This window comes from Rana temporaria, chromosome 5, assembly GCF_905171775.1.
Source record: "Rana temporaria chromosome 5, aRanTem1.1, whole genome shotgun sequence".
Classification (NCBI taxonomy): domain Eukaryota; kingdom Metazoa; phylum Chordata; class Amphibia; order Anura; family Ranidae; genus Rana; species Rana temporaria.
Window position 1 is genome coordinate 83,880,952 of NC_053493.1, and position 23,102 is coordinate 83,904,053.

Consider the following 23,102-nt stretch of genomic DNA (forward strand, 5'->3'; position numbering starts at 1 on the left):
TATATTTTACAAAACAATTGGGTAATTTTTTGCCCTTTCCCTAAAATTAACTTTAGTGTATTTTTTACTGAAATTTTGTGTTTCTTAACCACTTCCTTATTATAGGGTGTCCATGGACGTCCTTGGGTTGGGATGTTTATAACGGGATGATGTATGCAGCTACAGGCATCATTCTGGTATCAAATATTGCAGTTGCTGATTGCCTTCTAAGCCACTTGATCACTTTTGCGGGCAGTGCAAGTGGGTCCCCTCCCCTGTGTACCTTTGCCTTTCCCGGGCTCACCTGTCCCATTGCGGAGCCCGGAACTGCTGCAACAGACGGTGAAACTACACAGAGAGAGAAACTGACATCATTCCTCCCTCTCTGTGACCCAGGGTTAACCAGAAGCATCAAGGATTTAGTCACTTCTGGTTTCGGATCTTTGTTTATCGGGCCATTAGTGGCCAGGTAAGCATCCGATCAGACTGATCTGTGTCTGATAGGCTGCGTTTGGAGGCCAGGGGATATATATATATATATACAGGGCTTTTTTTCAGCGGGAACGCGGGGGAACGCAGTTCCGGCACCTCCTGGACTGACTGTATGTAATGGCAAGGGGTGCTGGAGTGTGCTGCAGGGTATTGATGATCACCGCTGGGGCATCTATTCTAGCTGGGGGGGGGGGGTTCTTTTGTTGCTGAGGAGGTCTATTGTTGCTGGGGTTAGGTCTTAAGTTGCTGGGGGGGTCAGTTGTTGCTGAAAGAGATCTACTGTTAGGGGGAGGGGTCTATTGCTGATGGCTGCCAGAGAGACTGTTAATGCTGGCTGTGCAGAGATCTGTTGATGCTCCCGGTAGTCTATTGTTGCTGGGGGGGGGGGGGTTGTTGTGTGTTGATCGTTTGCTGTTAGCAGGGTCTATTGTTGCTGGCTGCAGGGGATCCAACTTTTCTTGATATCATTACCAAACTACTTAGCACCACAAAATGATACTTGGTTCTGTATTGTCTAAAAGGGGCGGTACTGGGAGGTGGGTAGGGGGGTGGAACCAAGGGATGGTGCTCGGAGGTGGGTAGGGGTGGAGAAAAGGCGTGACTCGGAAAGGGGGGGTTCCTGCACCCATTGTCTGAGAAAAAAAGCCCTGTAATATATATCTATCTATCTATCTATATATATATATATATATATATATATATATATATATATATATAGAGAGAGATTTGTCCGTTTTCTCTTTTGGTGCAAGACAGAGATCAATCTGCTACTGTTGATATTGCTATAAAAAGGCCTAGCGATGGTTCCAACACATACTCGTTGCTATTTTTTTCTATAGAGACACTTTCACAAGATTTTTTTGGGGATCTTTTAGCTAAAAATAAACGTGCATATATTTAGTTCTGTTCTAGTGTGCCGAGCGGGCAGTAATATTCCATCATAAATCCTTTATTAGTAGTTCAAGACACAAAATAATAAAATATCTGTTCTAGTTAAGCAAGTCAAAGTTTGCAAATCATAGCCTTAGTTACAGTTTGTGGCACATTTGGCAGATCTGCAGGAAAGTTGATTTGGCCTCAGCAGGCATTTTCCATTTAGCGGTGCCTAGCGCGTACCGTCTTTGTAATAATACCCGCACTGTAAAGTACTGTAAAGAACAAAAAAAACGTTTTCTTGGAGTTCAGTAGATAGGACTTTCATGATTGCTATAGTCAGAGTGCCCTCTAGTGCTACAATCACAGAATACATTGTAACGGTATATAGTTTGTGAATTTCTTTACTCACAATTATTACAATTACACAGCTGCTTGTTCCGCTCAAATACCAAGATGACTTGGACAAAGCCATAGAACACATGGACATGAACCCGTCTCACAGAAGCTTGAAGATAGTAGTTAAAGCACCGAGTAAAAATATAGTGAGTAGATTCTTGCTTACCAAGAGTTTATATATTCTTCTTATTGCATGCCTTTAACAGAAGTGCATTCATTATGTATTGCATTGACTCTATTTTACTCTATAGTTTCTTCTATGTACATCTTACAATGTAACTTATGTTATCTTCTTCCTAGCACATCTTGGCAATCTGTCTACTCACAGAGCACATTCTCATAGCACATTTAAACAATTCCTGACACATAAATTATTCCCAGATTGCACTCACTATCCCTCAGTTGGGGATAGTAAAAGTCATACGAATGCAATAAACTCTCTCTTCACATTACAGCACTTGCAACCAGTTGGGACAAAGCAACACCATGACATGAGGATATCAAAGTCAATGGGGGATATACTGGGATCACTATATAAAGATGCTGGAAAGAGCAGAAAGTGTTCTACAGGTAAGTACCTGGATAGGTTAGTCCCTGAAATCTGATCAGATATGTCTTCCACTCCATGTTTCTGATAGGCTTACATATGCATTTATGCTTGCAAATAAACAGCATTTATCTCTATGATAAGAGAGGCTGTAATGCATAGCACATCTTAAGCCGGATACACATGGGCCGAATGTCGGGAGACATTTGCTGGTTAAAAAAAAAAAACATCTGACATTCGGCCCATGTGTATGTTGGTCTGTCCGACAGAAGCAGGCCATTTGTCTGGCTTCTGTCAGACGAGCATGCTGGAAAACCAGCAGCCGACTGGCTCCCGATCAGTGTTCTCAGCCAATGGCGGAGATCGCTGATTAGAGTGTTCAGACGGGGGGCGTCCCCTTGTTAGAACACAACAGCTCAGCTGGAAAGATCGCTTTACTAATGTCGGATGGTTAGTACAGTGGCTCGGATTGGAGCTGTCAGTTTTTTTTTTCTTGCAACCCAAAAATAACTGTAGTGTGTACCCAGCTTTACGATGAGCATGGCGATCTGTGCTGCATGTGCACAATGCCATATGCTACTGCTGTGACCCTGCTATGTGTGTAATATAGCTAGTGATTAGCATAGAGGTAAATGCATGGTGAAACACATCAAAACCATCAGTGGCACCTTTAAAAGACACATCAATATGCCTTTGTGCAAAGGGACTACAATATTTATTAAATTCTCAGTAGGCAGAATAACCTTATGAGGCATCATAAGGCCTTTCCCATTTCTTTCCTTATCCTCCCATATCTGGAAAAATCCATAGAAGGAGGACTAGGGTGAAGCATATGCTGAATAGAGATATAAGACACTGCACCCAAAGAATACAGTCCTCTTCAGGACCTGTTTGGTGGACTGTGGACACTTGCACGCCAACCAGATGGCATGCTATTTGCAATACAGAGTCTTTGTGTTATTGTTTGTGTAAATGATCACATGATTTAGGGTATAGGTAGAGGAAAGAAGAGGTGAAGTCTGCTCAAATAGGTGCCATCACTTACTGCTAGTTCAGCATGAACTCTGTCCGGGGTCAGCACACACCATTGTTGATATCCTGGCAACTGTGCCTGCCCAATACAAGTTTTAAGAATCCACACATGGAAACCCTTCTGAGTGATGGATACAAAATGATTGCGTCAGTCAAGTCCAGACATACAGCAAAATTGTACAACAGGAGAACAACTCTGAGAGGTAGAACTGTGGATTCACATTTGGGTGATTGTCAAAGGGAAATATGCCAACTCAGCAATGCTGTTAATAGAAGTATATGTGTCGATGCACCAGGTGTGAAAAATCACTTCTATTATTGTCCAATGAGCAAGCATTTGTACCAATACTCTAAGTTCAGTTAAAAGTTATTCTAAAATGTACACCTTTACCACAGTGGGTAAATAGTCAATATATTTTAGAATTTACAGAATGGTTTTAGCTTTTAATCCACGGTGTTTAGAGTCACATGATAATTCTTTTATTTTCTGCCTGCACAGGATCTCTACACACTGGCCGGAGTTCTCCTCCACCTGGAAGTGTTCCTGATGAACAGCAGCAAATCGCCCGTCAGAAATCCATCACCAGTATCAACAGTGAGGGGGAATTCATTCCTGAGGTATTGGCTCTATTGTGACAGAATTCCAAGGACAGCTAAAAATCATCATTATTACAAATCTTACACCTTTTGAGGTCGTTACATGTGCAGGCTTTGTGTTGTCTTTTTTTCTCTCCCAATGCAAGCCTGGCAGGCAGCTCAGACATATTTACAGTAGTACGGTGACTAAGGCCGGCCATAGATGGGTTGCAGGAAAGAAAATTGCTTGATTCCAACATAGTCAGTGTTGATGGGGTAATACCTCCCAATGGAGCTATTTGGGTTGATTTACCTAAACTGGTGCACTGTGCATGGTAGCCAATCAGCTTATAATTTCAGCTTGTTTTATTAAGCTTTGCTAATAAAACCTGGAAGTTGATTGGTTTCTGTGCAGAGCTGCACCAGATTTTGCACGCTCCGGTTTTGGTAAATCAACCGCATTGTGTTCTCCCGGCAGGGGAAGCTGTCCCTGGCGGGAGAACACAGTGATTATTGCTACTGGCTATATAGTTAAAGGTAAATCTAAAGGAAATTGAATAAGAAAATTGTATAATGGAAACAGCTTTAGCCTTTACCTTAGCAGTCCTTCTGCAAGTGTTAACTGTGTAGTGTAGTATAACATTACAGATAGACCACTAGAGGGACAATCTACAAATCTGTAAAATACTCACTGGGGGAGATACACTAAAACTGAAGAGTGCAAAATTGGGTGCAGCTTTGCATAGAAACCAGGCTTACAGGTTTTATTTTAAAGCTTATTTGAAAAAGCTGCAGTTAGAAGCTGATTGGCTACCACACACAGCTGAACCAGGTTTTAAATGTTCCTGTTTTGGTAAATCTCTCCCACTTTATTTTAAAATACTTATTAACATCGTATTAGTTCCCAGTGATGAAAGCTAGTGTGCACAGTATAGCTGAGCAATGCTCTGGAAAGAAACAATATATCCCCTGCATTTAACACCGGAACACTTCCCTAAAAAGGAGCCCTCAACCCAATTCTCTAATTGGACCCTTAGGCCCCTTTCAGACCGTATGTCCGCTTTTTTATCCATCCATTTGCGGATGAAAAATGGACCTACATTGGTCCCTATGTGATTGTGGGTGTCAGCGGATAAACATCCGCTGACACCCGTAATCACCCGCCTCCGCAAAGATCCGATTTTGCGGACGGAAGAAAATCCTATTTTTTCTTCCGTCTGCGGATCGGATTGGATGAACACGGACACACGGTCTGTGTTCATCCGATCCCCCCATAGGGGAGAGCGGAGAAAAGTGTGCGGGGACCGCCCTGTCAGCCGACGGCTCAGCGGGGATTTTACGGAGCGATCCCCGCTGAGCTTACGGACACACGGAGGCGGATCATTACTGATCCACCCCGTGTGAAAGGGCCCTTAACATTAAAACTGCTCCCAGATCTTCAACCCTTAAAGCGGAGTTCCACCTGTTTTTATGTTTATTAAAAGTCAACAGCTATAAAAAGTGTAGCTGCTGACTTTTAATAAACACATACTCACCTGTCCCACGATCCAGCGATGCAACCGCCTGGACCCTCGGCTCTCTCCTTGCCGGCATCACAAGTGTGGGCACCCGGCTCTGACAGCTTGCAGCTTTACAGCCGGGTGCGCACTGCGCATGTGCGAGTCGCGCTGCACCTCAAAAATGGCTGGGCAATCTTCTGTGACCTGACCCAGAAGATTGCAGGGAGGGAGAAAGGAGAGCTTCCAGTCAAGTCTCCTAGGTGACCCGAGCGGCAGTGGGAGCTGGGTACCTGTCAAAACTGGGTTATCTGTGTAGGAGTGGATATTATGTCTCTATGGCTGTCAGGATAGAACAGAGATACAGAGATGGCGGCATTTGATTAGCTTCTGGCACAGCATCTTCCAAACCTGGATCTCAATTTTTTTTTTTTTATTTCAATGTTTTGTATTACCTTCCACAGGTGCTGGACTCCTTTATTAGCCCAAATGGCTCTCTCTCCAGTAGCTGTCATTCACTGGACCAATCTCTGGACAGGTACGAATGTAAACTGAAAATCGGGTTAGACTTTGATCTTCTTGGTGTTTTTTTTTTTTTTTAGGATGTGTTACCCTTTTTTCTAAAGATCTTAGGGCTTTCCTGTATCCTTCCGTTGGCCTCTTTGAGTTGCAATGTAGTGTTTGACTACTGGTTGCAGCCAGTACGTAATGAAAAAGTGGGCTTAACCTGGAAAGAGAAAAATATAACCATAATATATTATTAATAAGAAGAAGAATTATTCATAATAATAATCATTATTATGAATAATTCACAGTAACTGAGTAAAGAGAAAATTCTCGCTGTATGTAATCTGACGGCGCTCGTCCCGCCACCTTCTCACCGAGGCAGCCCAAATTGCATTATCGGATTAAAACACGCACACACTATTTGCAACCGATTTGCAGGGTGAAAAAGTGAGTGTTGTAATAAAATAAATAAATACAGTATTTTAATAATGCAAGCAGTGTAAGCACCTGAATTTGGCTTAGTATTATAAATTTGCAGTCGTTGTACAGCAGAGCTCAAACTGGGGAAGGGAGAAGATGCACAAAGAGCCAAGAAGTTGTGCTGTAGAGCAATAAACACGCTAATAGGAGGAAAAATTAGAATGGCAGATGAGCTGATCAGTGCACCGCTTCTCCTTTCACTGTACAGTCAAAGGCTGTGGGAGGGACAAGACATGAAAGTATTGGTTGACTGCAGAAGGTTCTGTTCCTCTGCCCTACCAGATAGGGTTGTTCTCTGTTGCAAAGCTTGCAACTGGATGGACAGAAATACAAATCATTTGACAGGTAAAACGGCTCTCTATGTGTTTCATCCTTTTTTTCAGGTATTTGCCTTGAGTTCAGCTTTAATACTCGAAGGATCATTGTGAAAATTAGAGAGTCCACATCTGAATGGGTCTGATAAGCTAAATGTTTATCTTCCTATACTCATTTATCAGTGGTTATGTGTTTTGTATTATGCATAGGTCTGTGTATCTATATACATAGGCGTGCGCAAGGGGTGTGCCAGGTGTGCCTGGGCACACCCTAATCCTGGGGTTGGCAACCCGTCAATCACAGGAAAGTGACAGGTCAACCATGATCCTTCCTTGCCAACCCCCAGAACCTGGAACGAAGAGCAGGTGGGGGTGGAATTTAGTGGAACCGATCTGTATTTTCCTCCTGCAACAGCTGAAAGTTGGCTTCTCCTCCTCTCCCTCCCGCTGACATTCAGCTGCCACAGGAGGAAAATACAAGGGATCGGTACCAATATATGCCACCCCTCCTGTCCCTGTTCCTCTTCTTTCTGCTGCCCAGGTCCCCCCATTGTTTCAGGATGGAGAGCGGGGAAAAGGCCAGTAAATATGTCACAAACGCATATGTGTTGGAGCTTTGAGGTGCACACCCTAATGCAACAGGCTGCGCACACCTATGTGTATATATATATATATACACACACACACACAAACACAGAACCAGAAGTGTCTCTATTTCGTATCCATCTCTCCAGATGTGTCTTGTTTCCTCGGCACCCAAAGTACACAGTTTATGTCGGCTCTCTGAGGCCCAGGCAGAGCTTGTTAGCAGAATGTTTTCTTTTACGTCTTGTGGTTATGTTTTTTCTGGGGAATCCCCATGTAACAGAATGGTTTTTGTTTTGGCCCACAGCCCAGCTTTTTCTACGCCGGTTCCAAGAAGAAAAGGTCAGCTGAAAGACAGCTTTGAATGTTTAGGTAATAAAGTTCATGAAACTTAGGAAAAGTATAACTAGTATAACCTCTGTGTCTCTCTCCTTCCTAACCCCTTATGTCCATGGGGTGAGGGGTCAAATGTCTGCTTCGTGCTGGTTGTGTTTTCATGCTGATAGAAATAAGAGAGAGGGAAAGAAAGAGCATAAAAGTGGGAAACGTCATGGTCCTCATAGTGGGGTGGAGGAGAGGCGTTTGTGTCATCTGTATCATCCAGTCAAATTGCTGCTTAAAAAGTCCACCCTGGACTTGAGGAATGGCAAGTAGAATCTGGTCTGTTGTTGAGCACAGATATTTCCACAGTTCTAACACAGGCCCACTGTAGAAATCCCACTAAACAGCATATTGGAAGCCAAAGGGTTACTAAAAGATCATTTTTTTGCAAAAATCATAATGGATTGGGTCACACAACTGAGTATCAAGAGTATTCTCCTGACTTTCTAGCATTCAAAGTTAATCGCAAAAATCATGTTTGATTACATTTTCTCATGATTTTCCATCAGTGCTGTTCAGTGGTTTATTTGGCAGTATTTCAATAAAACCAAACTAGTTTGTAATAGCCACTAGCAATACTCACTGTGTTCCCCAGGTGGGGGCAGCACCCTGTGCTTGCAGGAAAGAAAATCACTCCATCTATGGCCAGCCTTAAAGGGGTTGTAAAGGTACAATTTTTTTTCCTAAATAGCTTCCTATACCTTAGTGCAGTCCTCCTTCACTTACCTCATCCTTCCATTTTGCTTTTAAATGTCCTTATTTCTTCTGAGAAATCCTCACTTCCTGTTCCTCTGTCTGTAACTCCACACAGTAATGCAAGGCTTTCTCCCTGGGGTAGAGTGTCATGCTCGCCCCCTCCCTTGGACTACTGGAGAGTCAGGACGCCCACTAACACACAGCTCCTTTCTCTATCTGCAACGTGGAGAGCGTCCTGACTCTCCTGTAGTCCAAGGGAGGGGGCGAGCACGACACTCCACACCTGGGAGAAAGCCTTTTTTTTCTTGCATTACTGTGTGGAGTTACAGGCAGAAGAACAGGAAGTGAGGATTTCTCAGAAGAAATACGGACATTTAAAAGCAAAGGATGAGGTAAGGGAAGGAGGACTGCACTAAGGTAAAGGAAGGCATTTCGAGAAAAAAAATTGTACCTTTACAACCCCTTTAGGCCCCGTACACACAGGCAGAATGTGGGGAGACATTTGGCGGTTAAAAATAAAAAAAATGTTCGTCATTCTGCAAGTGTGGATGTTGGTCTGTTGGTCGTGCATGCTGAAAAACCAGCAGCCAATGGCAAGATGGGGGGGGGTCAAGATGGATGGGGGCTGAGCTGTCAAAACATAAAGTCTCAGAGCGGGAGATCGCTGAACTAACATTGCATGGTTAGTATAGTGTCTCCGACCAGAGCTGTCAGGTTGTTTTTTTCAGGGAAAAAAAAAACTGTTGGTGTGATCAGAGAATAATTTCATTTCTGGCGCAATAGAGTGGCCAAGTGCAGATATAATTTTTTTAAATTTGTGAGAGAAAATGCTAAAAATGCTCTCATTGTAAGAAAAGTTTATTAAGTGTTAAATTATTTAGTGATTTCAACAGCTACAGCTACATATTTTAAAACAACATTCTCTTTTTTTAATTTAATTTCTCAAACATTAGTTGCCATGTTACAAGCAACAAACACATTAGTGACTTCATTCAGATTGGTTTACGCTATAAACCCTTCCCAGAGGCCATAGATTGTTTCCTGCAATCCCTCCCACGGAGCTATTGTGTTCTCCCGGCGGAGTTTATTTTTTTAATGGGGAACCGACCCTGCCGGTGATTGCTGCTTGTGGCTATAGCCATTGGCAATAATTGCAAGCTAAAAATCCGACAGGCTAGTTGTACCTAAATCGATGGATGGATCGACTTGGGTACAATCAGCCTGCCCATAGATGGATCGACTTGGGTACAATCAGCCTGCCCATAGATGGATCGACTTGGGTACAATCAGCCTGCCCATAGATGGATCGAATCTCGCCCGGTCCCTGCTGAACTGTCTGAAATTTGATCCATCTATGGCCTGGTTTATGGAAGGAAAGAAAATGGCTCAGTTCTTCCATCAACACAGTGTTGATGAGGGGAATCCCTCCCACAGAAGTATTGTGTTCTGTCGGTGGGGAACCTTCCTTGCCAGCAGAAACCAATGATTAATGTTGCTGACTGTACCTAGCCGCACTAATCATTCGGGGAAAAACCAACAGGCTAGTCAACATGAACCAGAGTGCCTATACATGGATCGAACTTCAGTCAGTCCCCGCTGAACCGGTCAAATGTTGATCCATTTTGGGCTGGTTTTAGGCTTTATGTACACTTATGGCTAGATTCACAAAGAGTTACGCCGGCGTATCAGTAGATACGCCGTCGTAACTCGGAATCTAAGCCGTCGTATGTTTAAGTGTATTCTCAAACTGAGATACACTTAAACCTAGCTAAGATACGACGGCCCGCGCCGTCGTATCTTAGCTGTCTAGTTCAGCCGGCCGCTAGGGGCGTGAACGCTGATTTACGCCTAGAATGCGTAAATCAGCGAGGTACGCCGATTCACGAACGTACGCTTGCCCGTCGCAGTAAAGATACGCCGTTTACGTAAGGCGATAAAGTTAGTCGAACAAATAGCTGGCCTAGTCAATGTTAAGTATGGCCGTCGTTCCCGCGTCGAAATTTGAAAAATTTACGTTGTTTGCGTAAGTCGTCCGTGAATGGGGCTGGACCTAATTTACGTTCACGTCGAAACCAATACGTCCTTGCGGCGTACTTTGGAGCAATGCACACTGGGATATGTCCACGGACGGCGCATGCGCCGTTCGTAAAAAACGTCAATCACATCGGGTCACGAGTAATTTACATAAAACACGCCCCCCTCATCCTCATTTGAATTAGGTGCGCTTAGGCCGGCCCATTTACGCTACGCCGCCGTAACTTAGGGGGCAAGTGCTTTGTGAATACAGCACTTGCCTCTCTGACTTAGGGCGGCGTAGCGTAAATACGATACGCTACGCCGACTCACTAATACGCCGCCGTACCTGAATCCACCTATTAATCTACTTTGACTGCTGGCCGTGGGAAAACGCAAAACGCTGCAAAATTGTGGCACGATTTTACCGCGATTTTGCAGCTGGCGGTCAAAACTTTCCTATCCTGAACGCAATTCTTCCACGTTCAGGAGAGGGAGGTTGAACGGATAACTGCAGCAGCTCCCTAAACGATCCTAAAAGTCTATGTACATGGAGTTGAGTTTAGGAGCTTTGGGAAAAAAAATGCCAAAAAATCCTAAATTTAGGAACTGCTAGTGTACATGGACCCTAAAGCCGCGTACACGCGACCATTTTTAATGTCCTTGTCAAGCCTGCCTTGCATATACACGATCGTGAAAAAAATGCTCGCTTAAAGCGCGGTGACGTACAACACGTACGATGGCACTATAAAGGGGAAGTTCCATTCAGATGGCGCCACCCTTTGGGCTGCTTTTGCTGATTTAGTGTTAGTAAAAGTTTGGTGAGAGACGATTCTGGCTTTTCAGTCTTTGTGCTTTTCAGTCTGTTACAGCGTGACGAATGTGCTATCTCCATTAAAAACGCTAGTTTTACCAGAACGAGCGCGCCCATCTCATTACTTGCTTCCGAGCATGCGTGTTTTTTTCACGTCGTTAAAGTCTACCCACGACGTGAAAAACTATGTGAAAATTTAGAGCATGTTCTAAATTTTTAATGGCCATTTTTCACGTCAAGAAAAATGCTCTGGAGCCTACACACGGTCGTTTTTAATGACCAATTAAAAAAATTGCATTTTTCACATCATGAAAAACGGTCGTGTGTACGCGGCATTAGATATCAGCTGTATGTTATTTGTTCATTCTTACTGTAAGTCAGCTAACGTCATAATTCCAGCCCTTGATATTTGTATTGTTTTCCTGAATTCATTGTTCTAATCATTGTTACTGTTTTTGAAATAGATTTTGAAATTCCCTTGTATGAGAGGTTTGGTAAAGGAGGCACTTTTCCCCGTCAGTATCACTTTTCCCAAAGTCGGAAGGAATACACCGATGGTAAGTGGATCAAGGTAGCCCCCCGAAAAGAAAACCATCTGTAATGATGAATGTCTGATCAAACTATACACATCATTTTACTAAGACATTTTGTATTTAGAATTATTTCTATGCCATATCCCATGTTCTACAGAATGAGTGCACATTAAACAACTGTTCTGTAATAAATTCCAGAATATCAGCCTTTTCTATGCCCTCTCGCCCAAGATTAATGTATGGTTAGCTGTTCAGTTGCCAGACGTTGGTGCCTCCTGGGCACTTCTGCATTATAGAAATTACAATTATAGAATTGTAAGCTTCTTAGTAGGATTTAAAACACAACAGTTACTAAATATTACAGAGGTGCACTTATTCTCAAAATGTTGTGGTTTTGCTTGCAGCACATGTGTCCCTGTGCTAGATTGAATGCTCACCTGAGTTACAGTCAGAATTTACTGCTGCAAACTTAACACCCCCTAAACCTACAACATGACCACATCATTACCTACAGTATATAAAACTCCCAACCTACATCCCCACTTCTGCACATATAACAAGCCCCCACCTCTCATCAACCTTGCATATATTGTCCCCTCAGGGGAAGTGCCTTTTTCTCCAGGGCTCCACCACCTCCAGTCACAGGAAATGTACTGTGTGTGCCCTTCCTCTGATTAATATGCTCCACATAGGCTGTACATGTGACTAGCCCTGGAGGTTACACCAAAAATATGCAGCTGCACACGTAAGCTGGCGATAGAAGGTTCAGCAGGAACTGGCCGAGATTCGAACCACGTATGGGCAGGCTGAATGTATCCAAGTTGATTGGTCGATCAACTTGGGTACAACCAACCTGCCTGATTTTACATGCGATTATTGCTAGTGGTTGTTATACCTGCAGTAATCAATGTGTTCTTCTGGTGGGGACAGCTTCCTCCACGGAAGGGATCCCCCCTCAACACTGACTGTTTTGAGGCGGGGGAATCAAGCTATTTTGGCTGCAGCAAAGAAAATCACTCCATCTATGGCCGGCCTTACTCGAGGTGATGGTGATGGAGAGGACAATTAAAAATGGTTAGGACAACACTGTAGGCCCAAGGAACTTGGTTACGATCACACAGTGTTGCCAACCTACCAGACTGAAATTTATTGACAAACCACCCATAATTTACTGGCACAGCCAAGTTTTTACTGGCATTTCCAAAAGTTAAAAAATTATGCCCCGTACACACAATCACTTTTTGTCATGAAACAAAATACAAAGCGCGGTGACGTACAACACGTACGACGTCACTCTAAAGGGGAAGTTCTATTCGCCTTTGGGCTGCTTTTAGCTGGTTACTTGTTAGTAAAAGACAATTCGTGCTTTTTTGTCTGTTACAGCGTGATGAATGTGCTTACTGCATTATGAATGGTAGTTTTACCTGAACGAGCGCTCCCGTCTCATAACTTGCTTCTGGGCATGCGCGAGTTTAAATCCTCGTTTTAGCCCACACATGATCATTTTTTACAACACAAAAGACGACATTTTCAAAAATGACATAAAAAATTTAAGCATGTTCGAATTTTTTTTTGTCGTTTTTCAGAAGACGGAAAACGATGTGAAGCCCACACACCATGGGCCAGATCCACAAAAACCTTGGCGCAACTTAAAAAATCCCATTTAAGTTACACTGCCTTAAAATTTCTACCTAAGTGCCCGATCCACAAAGCACTTACCTAGAAATTTCAGGCTGTGTAACTTAAATCCGGCCGGCGCAAGGCGTTCCTATTCAAATGGGGCGAGTCCCATTTAAATGAGGCGCGCTCCCGCGCCGGCCGTACTGCGCATGCGCGAAGTTACGTTACGCCGAGTTTTGTGGATCGCGCCGGCTTAAAAAAGTTGCGTCGAAAAAAAAAAAAAAAATTTGACAGCGTCGCTCGGCATGCATTCCTGAGGGAGAACTCCATGCCAATTTTCAAATAAAAAAAAACGGCATGGGTTCCCCCCCCAGGAGCATACCAGGCCCTTAGGTCTGGTATGGGTTGTAAGGAGACCCCCCCTACGCCAAAAAATTGACGTAGGGGGTCCCCCTACAATCCATACCAGACCCGTATCCAAAGCACGCTACCCGGCCGGCCAGGAATGGGAGTGGGGACGAGCGAGCGCCCCCCCCCTCCTGAGCCGTACCAGGCCGCATGCCCTCAATATGGGGGGGTTGGGTGCTCTGGGGCAGGGGGGCGCACTGCGGGCCCCCCCACCCCAGAGCACCCTGTCCCCATGTTGATGAGGACAGGACCTCTTCCCGACAACCCTGGCCGTTGGTTGTCGGGGTCTGCGGGCGGGGGCTTATCGGAATCTGGGAGTCCCCTCAAATAAGGGGGCCCCCAGATACCGGCCCCCCACCCTAAGTACATCGTACCCCTACCCATTCACCTGGAGGCAAAGTGATAGTTATTAAACACACAACACAAGGGTTTTTAAAATCATTTATTAGTCTGCTCCGGAGGCTCCCCCTGTCTTCTTTAGCTCTAATACCAGGGAGGGCTTCTTCTTCCGCTCTCCGGGGGTCTTCTCCGCTCTCCGGGGGGGGGGTTTCTTCTTCCGCTCTCCGGGGGTCTTCTTCTATCTTCGCCGCTCTCCGCTGTTGACTCGGCGCACCCCGGTTCTTCTGCAGCTGTCCGGTGCCTTCTCCTTCAGCGCTGGCTGCCTGCTATCTTCGTGTGTTAGCTCAATTACTAGCAGGCAGCCAGCGCGGTCTTCTGTGACGTCATCTTCTTCTCTTCTGTTCTTCTCCCCTCTTCCGATGTTGACACGACGCCTCTTCTCACTGCAATGATGGAAGCGCGCCTTGCATCCCATTTATATAGGCCTCACCGTCCCATCATGCTCCGGTAGGTACCCATGTGGTGGGTGCACGTGGGTAGGCACCCACCACGTGGGTACCTACCGGAGCATGATGGGACGGTGAGGCCTATATAAATGGGATGCAAGGCGCGCTTCCATCATTGCAGTGAGAAGAGGCGTCGTGTCAACATCGGAAGAAGGGAGAAGAAGAGAAGAGAAGAACATGACGTCACAGAAGACCGCGCTGGCTGCCTGCTAGTAATTGAGCTAACACACGAAGATAGCAGGCAGCCAGCGCTGAAGGAGAAGGCACCGGACAGCTGCAGAAGAACCAGGGTGCGCCGAGTCAACAGCGGAGATCGGCAAAGATAGAAGAAGACCCCCGGAGAGCGGAGAAGACCCCCCCCCCGGAGAGCGGAAGAAGAAACCCCCCCCGGAGAGCGGAGAAGACCCCCGGAGAACGGAAGAAGAAGCCCTCCCTGGTATTAGAGCTAAAGAAGACAGGGGGGGCCTCCGGAGCAGACTAATAAATGATTTTAAAAACCCTTGTGTTGTGTGTTTAATAACTATCACTTTGCCTCCAGGTGAATGGGTAGGGGTACGATGTACCCCATATCCATTCACTTAGGGTGGGGGGCCGGTATCTGGGGGCCCCCTTATTTGAGGGGACTCCCAGATTCCGATAAGCACCCCGCCCGCAGACCCCGACAACCAACGGCCAGGGTTGTCGGGAAGAGGTCCTGTCCTCATCAACATGGGGACAGGGTGCTCTGGGGTGGGGGGGCCCGCAGTGCGCCCCCCTGCCCCAGAGCACCCAACCCCCCCATGTTGAGGGCATGCGGCCTGGTACGGCTCAGGAGGGGGGGGGCGCTCGCTCGTCCCCACTCCCATTCCTGGCCGGCCAGGTAGCGTGCTTTGGATACGGGTCTGGTATGGATTGTAGGGGGACCCCCTATGTCGATTTTTCGGCGTAGGGGGGGTCTCCTTACAACCCATACCAGACCTAAGGGCCTGGTATGCTCCTGGGGGGGGAACCCATGCCGGTTTTGATTTTACAAATTGCCGTGGAGTTCTCCCTCAGGAATGCATACCAAATGCCGTCGCTTGAATGGGCTTTTACATGGTGTTACTAACTTTCCACTTTGTAAAACCAGCCCTAGTTTTACACTTGCAAACTAAAACTTACGGCGAAAAAACGAAGCTGAAAAGCTTTGTGGATCGCCCTAAGTGCTAATTTGCATACTAGAAGCGGCATTTCGACTCGAAATGCCCCCAGCGGCGGATGCGGTACTGCATCCTAAGATTCGGCAGTGTAATTCAATTACACATGCCGGATCTTCTGCCTAACTTTGGAAAACTGCTTCTGTGGATCAGTTCCAAAGTTAGGACAAGGGATACGATGGAGTAACAGCAGTTACTCCGTCGTATCTCTTTTGTGGATCTGGCCCCATCATTTTAAATTACGTTTTTAAAAATGTAATTTTTTTTAATGCCGAAAAATGACCGTGTGTACACGGCATTACCGTTTTAAGTGCAAACGAGAGTATTTAGGCTACAAACAAGTATAATATGCAATTAGCAATATGATTTAAGATACATAATGAAAAAAACATTTCTTATTTTATTTTCGATATAGTAAGTGGCTCAGGGACAGGATTCAGGAGGGTAAGAAATTAGATTGGTCAGGCACACACTTATGAAACTGACTCTCACAGTGACAATGACGGCAGTGTGCAGCAGCACAGATCACCAACACGACATGTCCCCTCCTGAGTCACAGCGACAGTCACTCTCCACGCCAGAGGTTCCTTCTAGTCCACTTCAGTCTAAACAGTACTGACAGTGCCTCTCCCGGCCTGCCTTGCTCCCGACCCGCACACAAGGCTCTGGCCACTCTGCTTAGCTCTCTTGCACCATGACATCACAGGACATGCTCAGGCACCACCTCCGCCAGAGCCGCCCAAACACACTGTAGCAGGCATTCAGATGGTCTTGGCCGGCTCTGAACCTAGCCAAGCGTCACAGCCATATTTTTTACTGACAACCTTTTCCTTTTACTGGCAGGAGGAAATTGCCTGTTTTTTACTGGCTGCCAGTAAAAATACTGACGGTTGGCAACACTGCAATCACACCCTCTACTTCTTTTGTTATATCACATTTTACAGTCATTTTCTTTATACAACAGATTGTTGGTCTTTTATCACTGTGTTGTGTAGGTCGCCAGACATTTCCAAGAAGTTACATACCCCCAGAAAATTTGTTCCATCTGGGTCCCAGCAGCAGAACGAGGAGTGTTAATGGAGACAGCACTCTGCAGTTTGATGAGCCCAGAAAGAAAAGGTGGAACAGCTCAGAGAAAAACTTAGCATTCATACATTCCACACCTGCCGATCCCTGCAAAATATGTAAGTATTCAGTGCATATATATATATATAGATATATATAGATAAATATATACGTGATACAAAGAAAAACTAATCTCAAATTCAGACACTCATGTTTGCTCCGGGCAGACAGAAAAATTCGATGCATGGGACTGTTGAATTTTACAAGCTACACTATCAGTACAGACCTAATGCTCTACTAAGAGACCTGGTCTGACACACTCCCTATCTTCCTCTCCAATGCATGTCTATACGAGGACCATTGTGATTAATGGTTTTGCTGTTACTCAGCTCTGCCAGCATTGGCGTGGAAGCGTAGGATTTGCATTTCCAATAAGAGTAAAAAGGGTATTTTAAGGCATTTACAATTATTGAAAAATGATAACATAAGTCAGTATATAGAAACGAAAGGTGTGAGACTTCATATGGGCTTGTAAAATACAGTAAAATGATAATAGCATCATCGATTTTGTTTGCTAATCAGTATATCAGGCCGAACATGAAGTAATAAAAAGCCTTGTGTTACAGCCCCACAGGCCCCAGAGAACTGGAGGCTGGGTAAGCTGCTTGGGAGAGGAGCATTTGGGGAAGTCTACCTTTGCTACGATGTGGACAGGGGGAGGGAACTAGCTGTCAAGCAGGTGCCATTTGACCCGGACAGTCAAGAGACAAGCAAGGTGAGTGCTATCCATAATAACCTTTTTCTGGTCTTTCTGATGTTTTTCTTCCAGATGTTTAAGGTTCTGAAAAATTATGATAGATTAAATGGCTTTGTTGTTTATTTATCTCTCGGTACTTGTTACTAATTTGGGATTACAAGGTTTACATTGACGTTGATAGTCAGGCTAATTCACCAAAAGGGTTGCGAGTGTTAAAACAATAATATGTATCTTATAGCAGGAGGAAAACTCAGACTGTGTGTGCTATATGTCCACATCCCAGCAAATCATGTAAAACTATGGGCATAATATGTAGTTTGTGTGGACATATAGAAGAGAAACTGAGTACCATAAAAAAGATTTTTTACTGTATTTTCTGGCGTATAAGACGGCCTTTTGTACTTAAAAATATGCCTCAAAACTCGGGGGTCGTCTTATACGCCGGTACCTGTATGCAGATTCTCAGTCAGATTGCAGGCGTCCATTGTTCAAAAGCCGCGCCTCCTTTTCGTGCTGTTCCGTGATAGGCTGAACACTCAGTTTCCCAGCAGAGCCTGTGTTCAGTGTTCCGCCTATCACGGATGTCCTCTCATCCTCGGCCTCGGACGAGAGGACATCCGTGATAGGTGGAACACTGAACACAGTGTCTGCTGGGAAACTGAGTGTTCCGCTTATCATGGAACTGCACGAGGAGGAGGCGTGGCTTTTGAACAATGGACGCCCGCAATCTGACTGAGACTCTGCATGTCAGGGATAAGGTAGGTGAGGCATGCAATGCCACAGTGAGGCATGTAATGGCACAATGAGGCATGTAATGGCACAGTGAGATTTGAAGAAAAAAAATTAATAAAAGCCGGTTCCTGTCAGCGGTTGTTCCGGCTACCCCTCAACTTCCAGACAGACTAGTAGGAAGGGGTCATCTTATACGGTGAGTATATCCCAAAACCAACATATTCGCTGGAAAATTAGGGGGTCGTCTTATACGCCCAGTCGCCTTATACCCTGGCAAATATGGTATTATGTACTATTAAAAATCTATTACACAACATTACATATTACTCTCCACATAGGGGTTCACAACATGCAAAAATTATGATTACAGTTCACATGTGAGTGATGCGTTTTGGGAATCCTTCTTCAGGAGAATGTGACAGAATCGGTACATTGGAACCCTCTCCTGATCTTTATTAGAGTGATATCACCCAGTAGGGTAGACTGGAATTCATAGCATGTGTATGTTGCCCATAGAGGTGCAAATGATTAAGCCAAGGTGAAGCCACTGCCTCTTGGGTGGGAAATTCAAGTGCAATCATTAAACAGCCAATAGTCTTGTACACAGAATCTTAAAATAGAAGGACCAACTTTCCAATGGGGAACCATCCAGACCTAATGTGAGTAAATCGCCATAATGATAGCATGATAGTCAAAGTCATATGCAGTATCTCACAAAAGTGAGTACACTTCTCACATTTTTGTAAATATTTTATTATATTTTTTTATGTGACAACACTGAAGAAATTACACTTTTCTACAATGTAAAGTAGTGAGTGTACAGCTTGTATAACAGTGTAAATGTGCTGTCCCCTCAAAATAACTCAACACACAGCTATTAATATCTAAACCGCTGGTAACAAAAGTGAGTACACCCCTAAGTGAAAATGTCCAAGTTGGGCACAATTGGCAATTTTCCCTCCCCACTGTTATGTGACTTGTTAGTGTTACAAGGTCTCAGGTGTGAATAGGGAGCAGGTGTGTTAAATTTGGTGTTATCGCTCTCACTCTCTCATACTGGTCACTGGAAGTTCAACATGGCACCTCATTGCAAAGAACTCTCTGAGGATCTGAAAAAAAAGAATTGTTGCTCTACATAAAGATGGCCTAGGCTATAAGAAGATTGCCAAGACCCTGAAACTGAGCTGCAGCACGGTGGCCAAGACCATTTAGCGGTTTAACAGGACAGGCTCCGCTCAAAACAGGCCTCGCCATGGTCGACCAAAGAAGTTGAGTGCACGTGCTCAGTGTCATATCCAAAAGTTGTTTTGGGGATATAGACATATGAGTGCTGCTAGCATTGCTGCAGAGGTTGAAGGGGTGGGGGTCAGCCCGTCAGTGCTCAGACCATACGCTGCACGCTGCATCAAATTAGTCTGCATGGCTGTCATCCCAGAAGGAAGCCTCTTCTAAAGATAATGCACAAGAAAGCCTGCAAACAGTTTGCCGAAGACTAGCAGACTAAGGACATGGATCACTGGAACCATGTCCTGTGATCTGATGAGACCAAGATAAATGTATTTGGTTCAGATGGTGTCAAGCGTGTGTAGCGGCAAACAGGTGAGGAGAACAAAGACAAGTGTGTCTTGCCTACAGTCAAGCATGGTGGTGGGAGTGTCAGTCTGGGGCTGCATGAGTGTTGCCGGCACTGGGGAGCTACAGTTCATTGAGGGAACCATGAATGCCAACATGTACTGTGACATACTGAAGCAGAGCATGATCCCCTCCCTTTGGAGACTGGGCCGCAGGGCAGTATTCCAACATAAGGACCCCAAACACACCTCCAAGACAACCACTGCCTTGCTGAAGAAGCTGAGGGTAAAGATGATGGACTGGCCAAGCATGTCTCCAGACCTAACCCCTATTGAGCATCTGTGGGACATCCTCAAACTGAAGGTGGAGGAGCGTAAGGTCTCTAATATTCACCAGTTCTGTGATGTTGTCACGGAGGAGTGGAAAAGGACTCCAGTGGAAACCTGTGAAGCTCTGGTGAACTCCATGCCCAAGAGGGTTAAGGCAGTGCTGGAAAATAATGGTGGCCACACAAAATATTGACATTTTGGGCCCAATTTGGACATTTTCACTTAGAGGGGTGCACTCACTCTTGTTGCCAGCGGTTTAGACATTAATGGCTGTGTTGAGTTATTTTGAAGGGACAACAAATTCACACTGTTATACAAGCTGTACACTCACTACTTTACATTGTAGCAAAGTGTCATTTCTTCAGTGTTGTCACATGAAAAGTTATAATAATATATTTACAAAAATGTGAGGGGTGTATATTCCAAGATCTTGATAAGTATCCTACAAACAAACGTAGTTCACATCAATCCATCCAATACATTGTATAAAAGGTTCACTTCAATTATCCAAACATATGAAAGAAAATTCCAGTTTACCTATTGCATCTGTATGTGATTGGTTAATTGACACAATTGTGTGAACATTCTCGTCTCCTTTAGTAGATCACTTTAATTACTTTCTAAAGTTTTCGAATATATGCTATAGGACTAAAATCTATAAACATATTGAATTATGTTTTTGAATTAGTAGGTGAATAAATGAATGTAGAATCGTGAAGATGTTTGTAGAGAGTAGCAGAAAATGTAATTCCCACTGGTGTCACCATGGAGTACAATGCATGTTCCTAATCTACTGATTACGGATGATCTCCAGCGTGTTCGCACAGTCCACGTGCAGAGCCCGCCAGGAAGTTGGCACCGCGCTGCGCTAACCACAGGCAGTGAGACATTTCCTGATCTCTGCAGCCGAGCCCTGGGACATTGTCTCCCTGCCTGTGATTAGCGCAGCACCGTGTCGACTTCCTGGCGGGCTCTGCACGTGAAGTGTGCGAACACGCCTAAGCTCATCCTTACTACTGAGCTCTCTCTGAGACCTGGGGCCAAAACAGCGTATTGAGCTGAAAGGCGGGGTGGGATTACCTTCCAGTTCAGTAATGACAGTGGGACTTGGGAAGGGAGTTTACATTTTGGCGCAGGTTGCAGGGGTACATATAACCCATTAGGTCATGAACATGTATTTCCCCCCAAGAACACAAATATTAGGAGCCAGCTATAATATTTGGATACATTGGCTATCTAAGTTGTGGCATTTGCCCAGCGTTGTTACTGCAATAGTTGACTGTTTGGAAAAATTACCAGCCTGTGTTGTTTTGGTTGCAGGAAGTGAACGCTCTAGAGTGCGAGATCCAGCTGCTGAAGATTCATAGACATGATAGAATAGTTCAATATTACGGCTGCTTGCGGGACCCCACGGAGAGGAAGCTTTCCATCTTTGTGGAATACATGCCAGGGGTGAGCTAGATATTCTATGTAAATCATATGACCAATAGGACCTATACTTATCTATGTACAGTATTACTTTTAAAGGGGAGTTCCAGCCTTTTTAGTGTTTTATAAAAGTCAGCAGCTACAAAAAGTGTAGCTGCTGACTTTTAATAAACAGACACTTACCTGCTCTACGGTCCAGCGACGCGGCCGCCCGGAGCTCCACTCCTCTCCTACCCCTCTCCGGCTGGCGCCTCCATTCATAGTGTGGGCACCCGGCCGTGACAGCTTTTCGGCTTCTCGGCCAGGGCACTCACTGCACATGCACGTGTCGCGCTGCGCTCTATGAATGGACAGGCGATCTCCTGGGACCTGTTATGTGTCCCTGGAGATCGCCTAAAGGGAGGGGCCGCCTAAGGCGAGAAGAGAAGTCGCCAAGGCGGTCCCTGGGTGGAAGGAGGAAGTCCTCCTACCGAAGCCCCCACTCCCCTCAAAATGTCATGCCAAATGTGGCATGTAAGGGGGTGAGGAGTGCTTAAAGCGGAAGTTCCACTTTTGGGTGGAACTCCGCTTTAACCATTTCAGCAAAGCCTACTGCAACTTTATATCTTTCATATGGGCCTAAAAAAGTGATAGTAAAGTCTTGTTTTTCTTTTTGTTTCAAAATAACAAACATGTTATACTTACCTGCTCTGTGGTTTTGCACAGAGCAGCCCAGATCCTCTTCTTCTTGGGTCCCTCGCCGTCACTTCTGGCCCCTCCCTCCTGTTGAGTGCCCCCACAGTAAGCCGCTTGCTTTGGGGGTACCCAAGTCGAGCCGCAGCTCTGTGGGTCCATTCAGACACATAGCTGCTGCCCAGCCCCGCCCCCTCTCTCTCCTCATTGGCTCACTGACTTTGAGAGCAGCGGGAGCCAACAACTCTTCGGTGCTGTCTCAGCCAATGAGGAGGGAGAGTCCCGGACAGCCAAGTCTCTTGTGCAACATTGCTGGATTGAGATGGGGCTCAAGTAAATATTAGGCGGGCTGCTGCACACTTACAGAATGAATTAAGATAAAAACATTCTGCCTTTACAACCACGTTAAATACATTTTTGGATGTTATCAACAAAGATTATGATTATTTTAAATATATAAGCCTTTCAGAACTTACCCTAATGAATTTTAAGCATATCCTAGAACTAACCTTGGTAGCCCTGTCTCTAATCCTAGCCTTAAGCCGGCCATAGGAAGATCAAAATTCTGACTGTTCAGCGGGAACCAGCCCTATTTCAATCTGTGTATAGGAAGGCTGGTTGTACTGAAGTCGATCCATCAATCAACTTTATTACAACCAGTCTGTCTGAATTTTCATGTGATTATTGCTGGTGGCTATAGCTGCACGCAGTGATCATTTTATTTTGATGGCTGGGAAATCTCCCGATATCAGAAGCTCAGTGGGAGGGATTTCCTCATCAAC

General features: G+C 45.0%; 1 protein-coding gene across 4 annotated transcripts in view; it reads left to right on the forward strand.

The window, feature by feature from the left end:
- The window catches only part of LOC120940127 (mitogen-activated protein kinase kinase kinase 3-like), a 181,982-nt gene that overhangs the window by 152,387 nt on the left and 6,493 nt on the right, over window positions 1-23,102 (forward strand). For all 4 annotated transcript variants that reach the window (XM_040352789.1, XM_040352788.1, XM_040352787.1 and 1 more), the window contains exons 6-14: window positions 1,776-1,889; window positions 2,199-2,313; window positions 3,822-3,940; window positions 5,859-5,932; window positions 7,588-7,652; window positions 11,649-11,741; window positions 16,761-16,949; window positions 17,457-17,605; window positions 21,541-21,672. In XM_040352789.1, coding sequence (XP_040208723.1) covers window positions 1,776-1,889; window positions 2,199-2,313; window positions 3,822-3,940; window positions 5,859-5,932; window positions 7,588-7,652; window positions 11,649-11,741; window positions 16,761-16,949; window positions 17,457-17,605; window positions 21,541-21,672 — 1,050 coding nt within the window. The remainder of the gene's footprint in view (window positions 1-1,775; window positions 1,890-2,198; window positions 2,314-3,821; window positions 3,941-5,858; window positions 5,933-7,587; window positions 7,653-11,648; window positions 11,742-16,760; window positions 16,950-17,456; window positions 17,606-21,540; window positions 21,673-23,102) is intronic.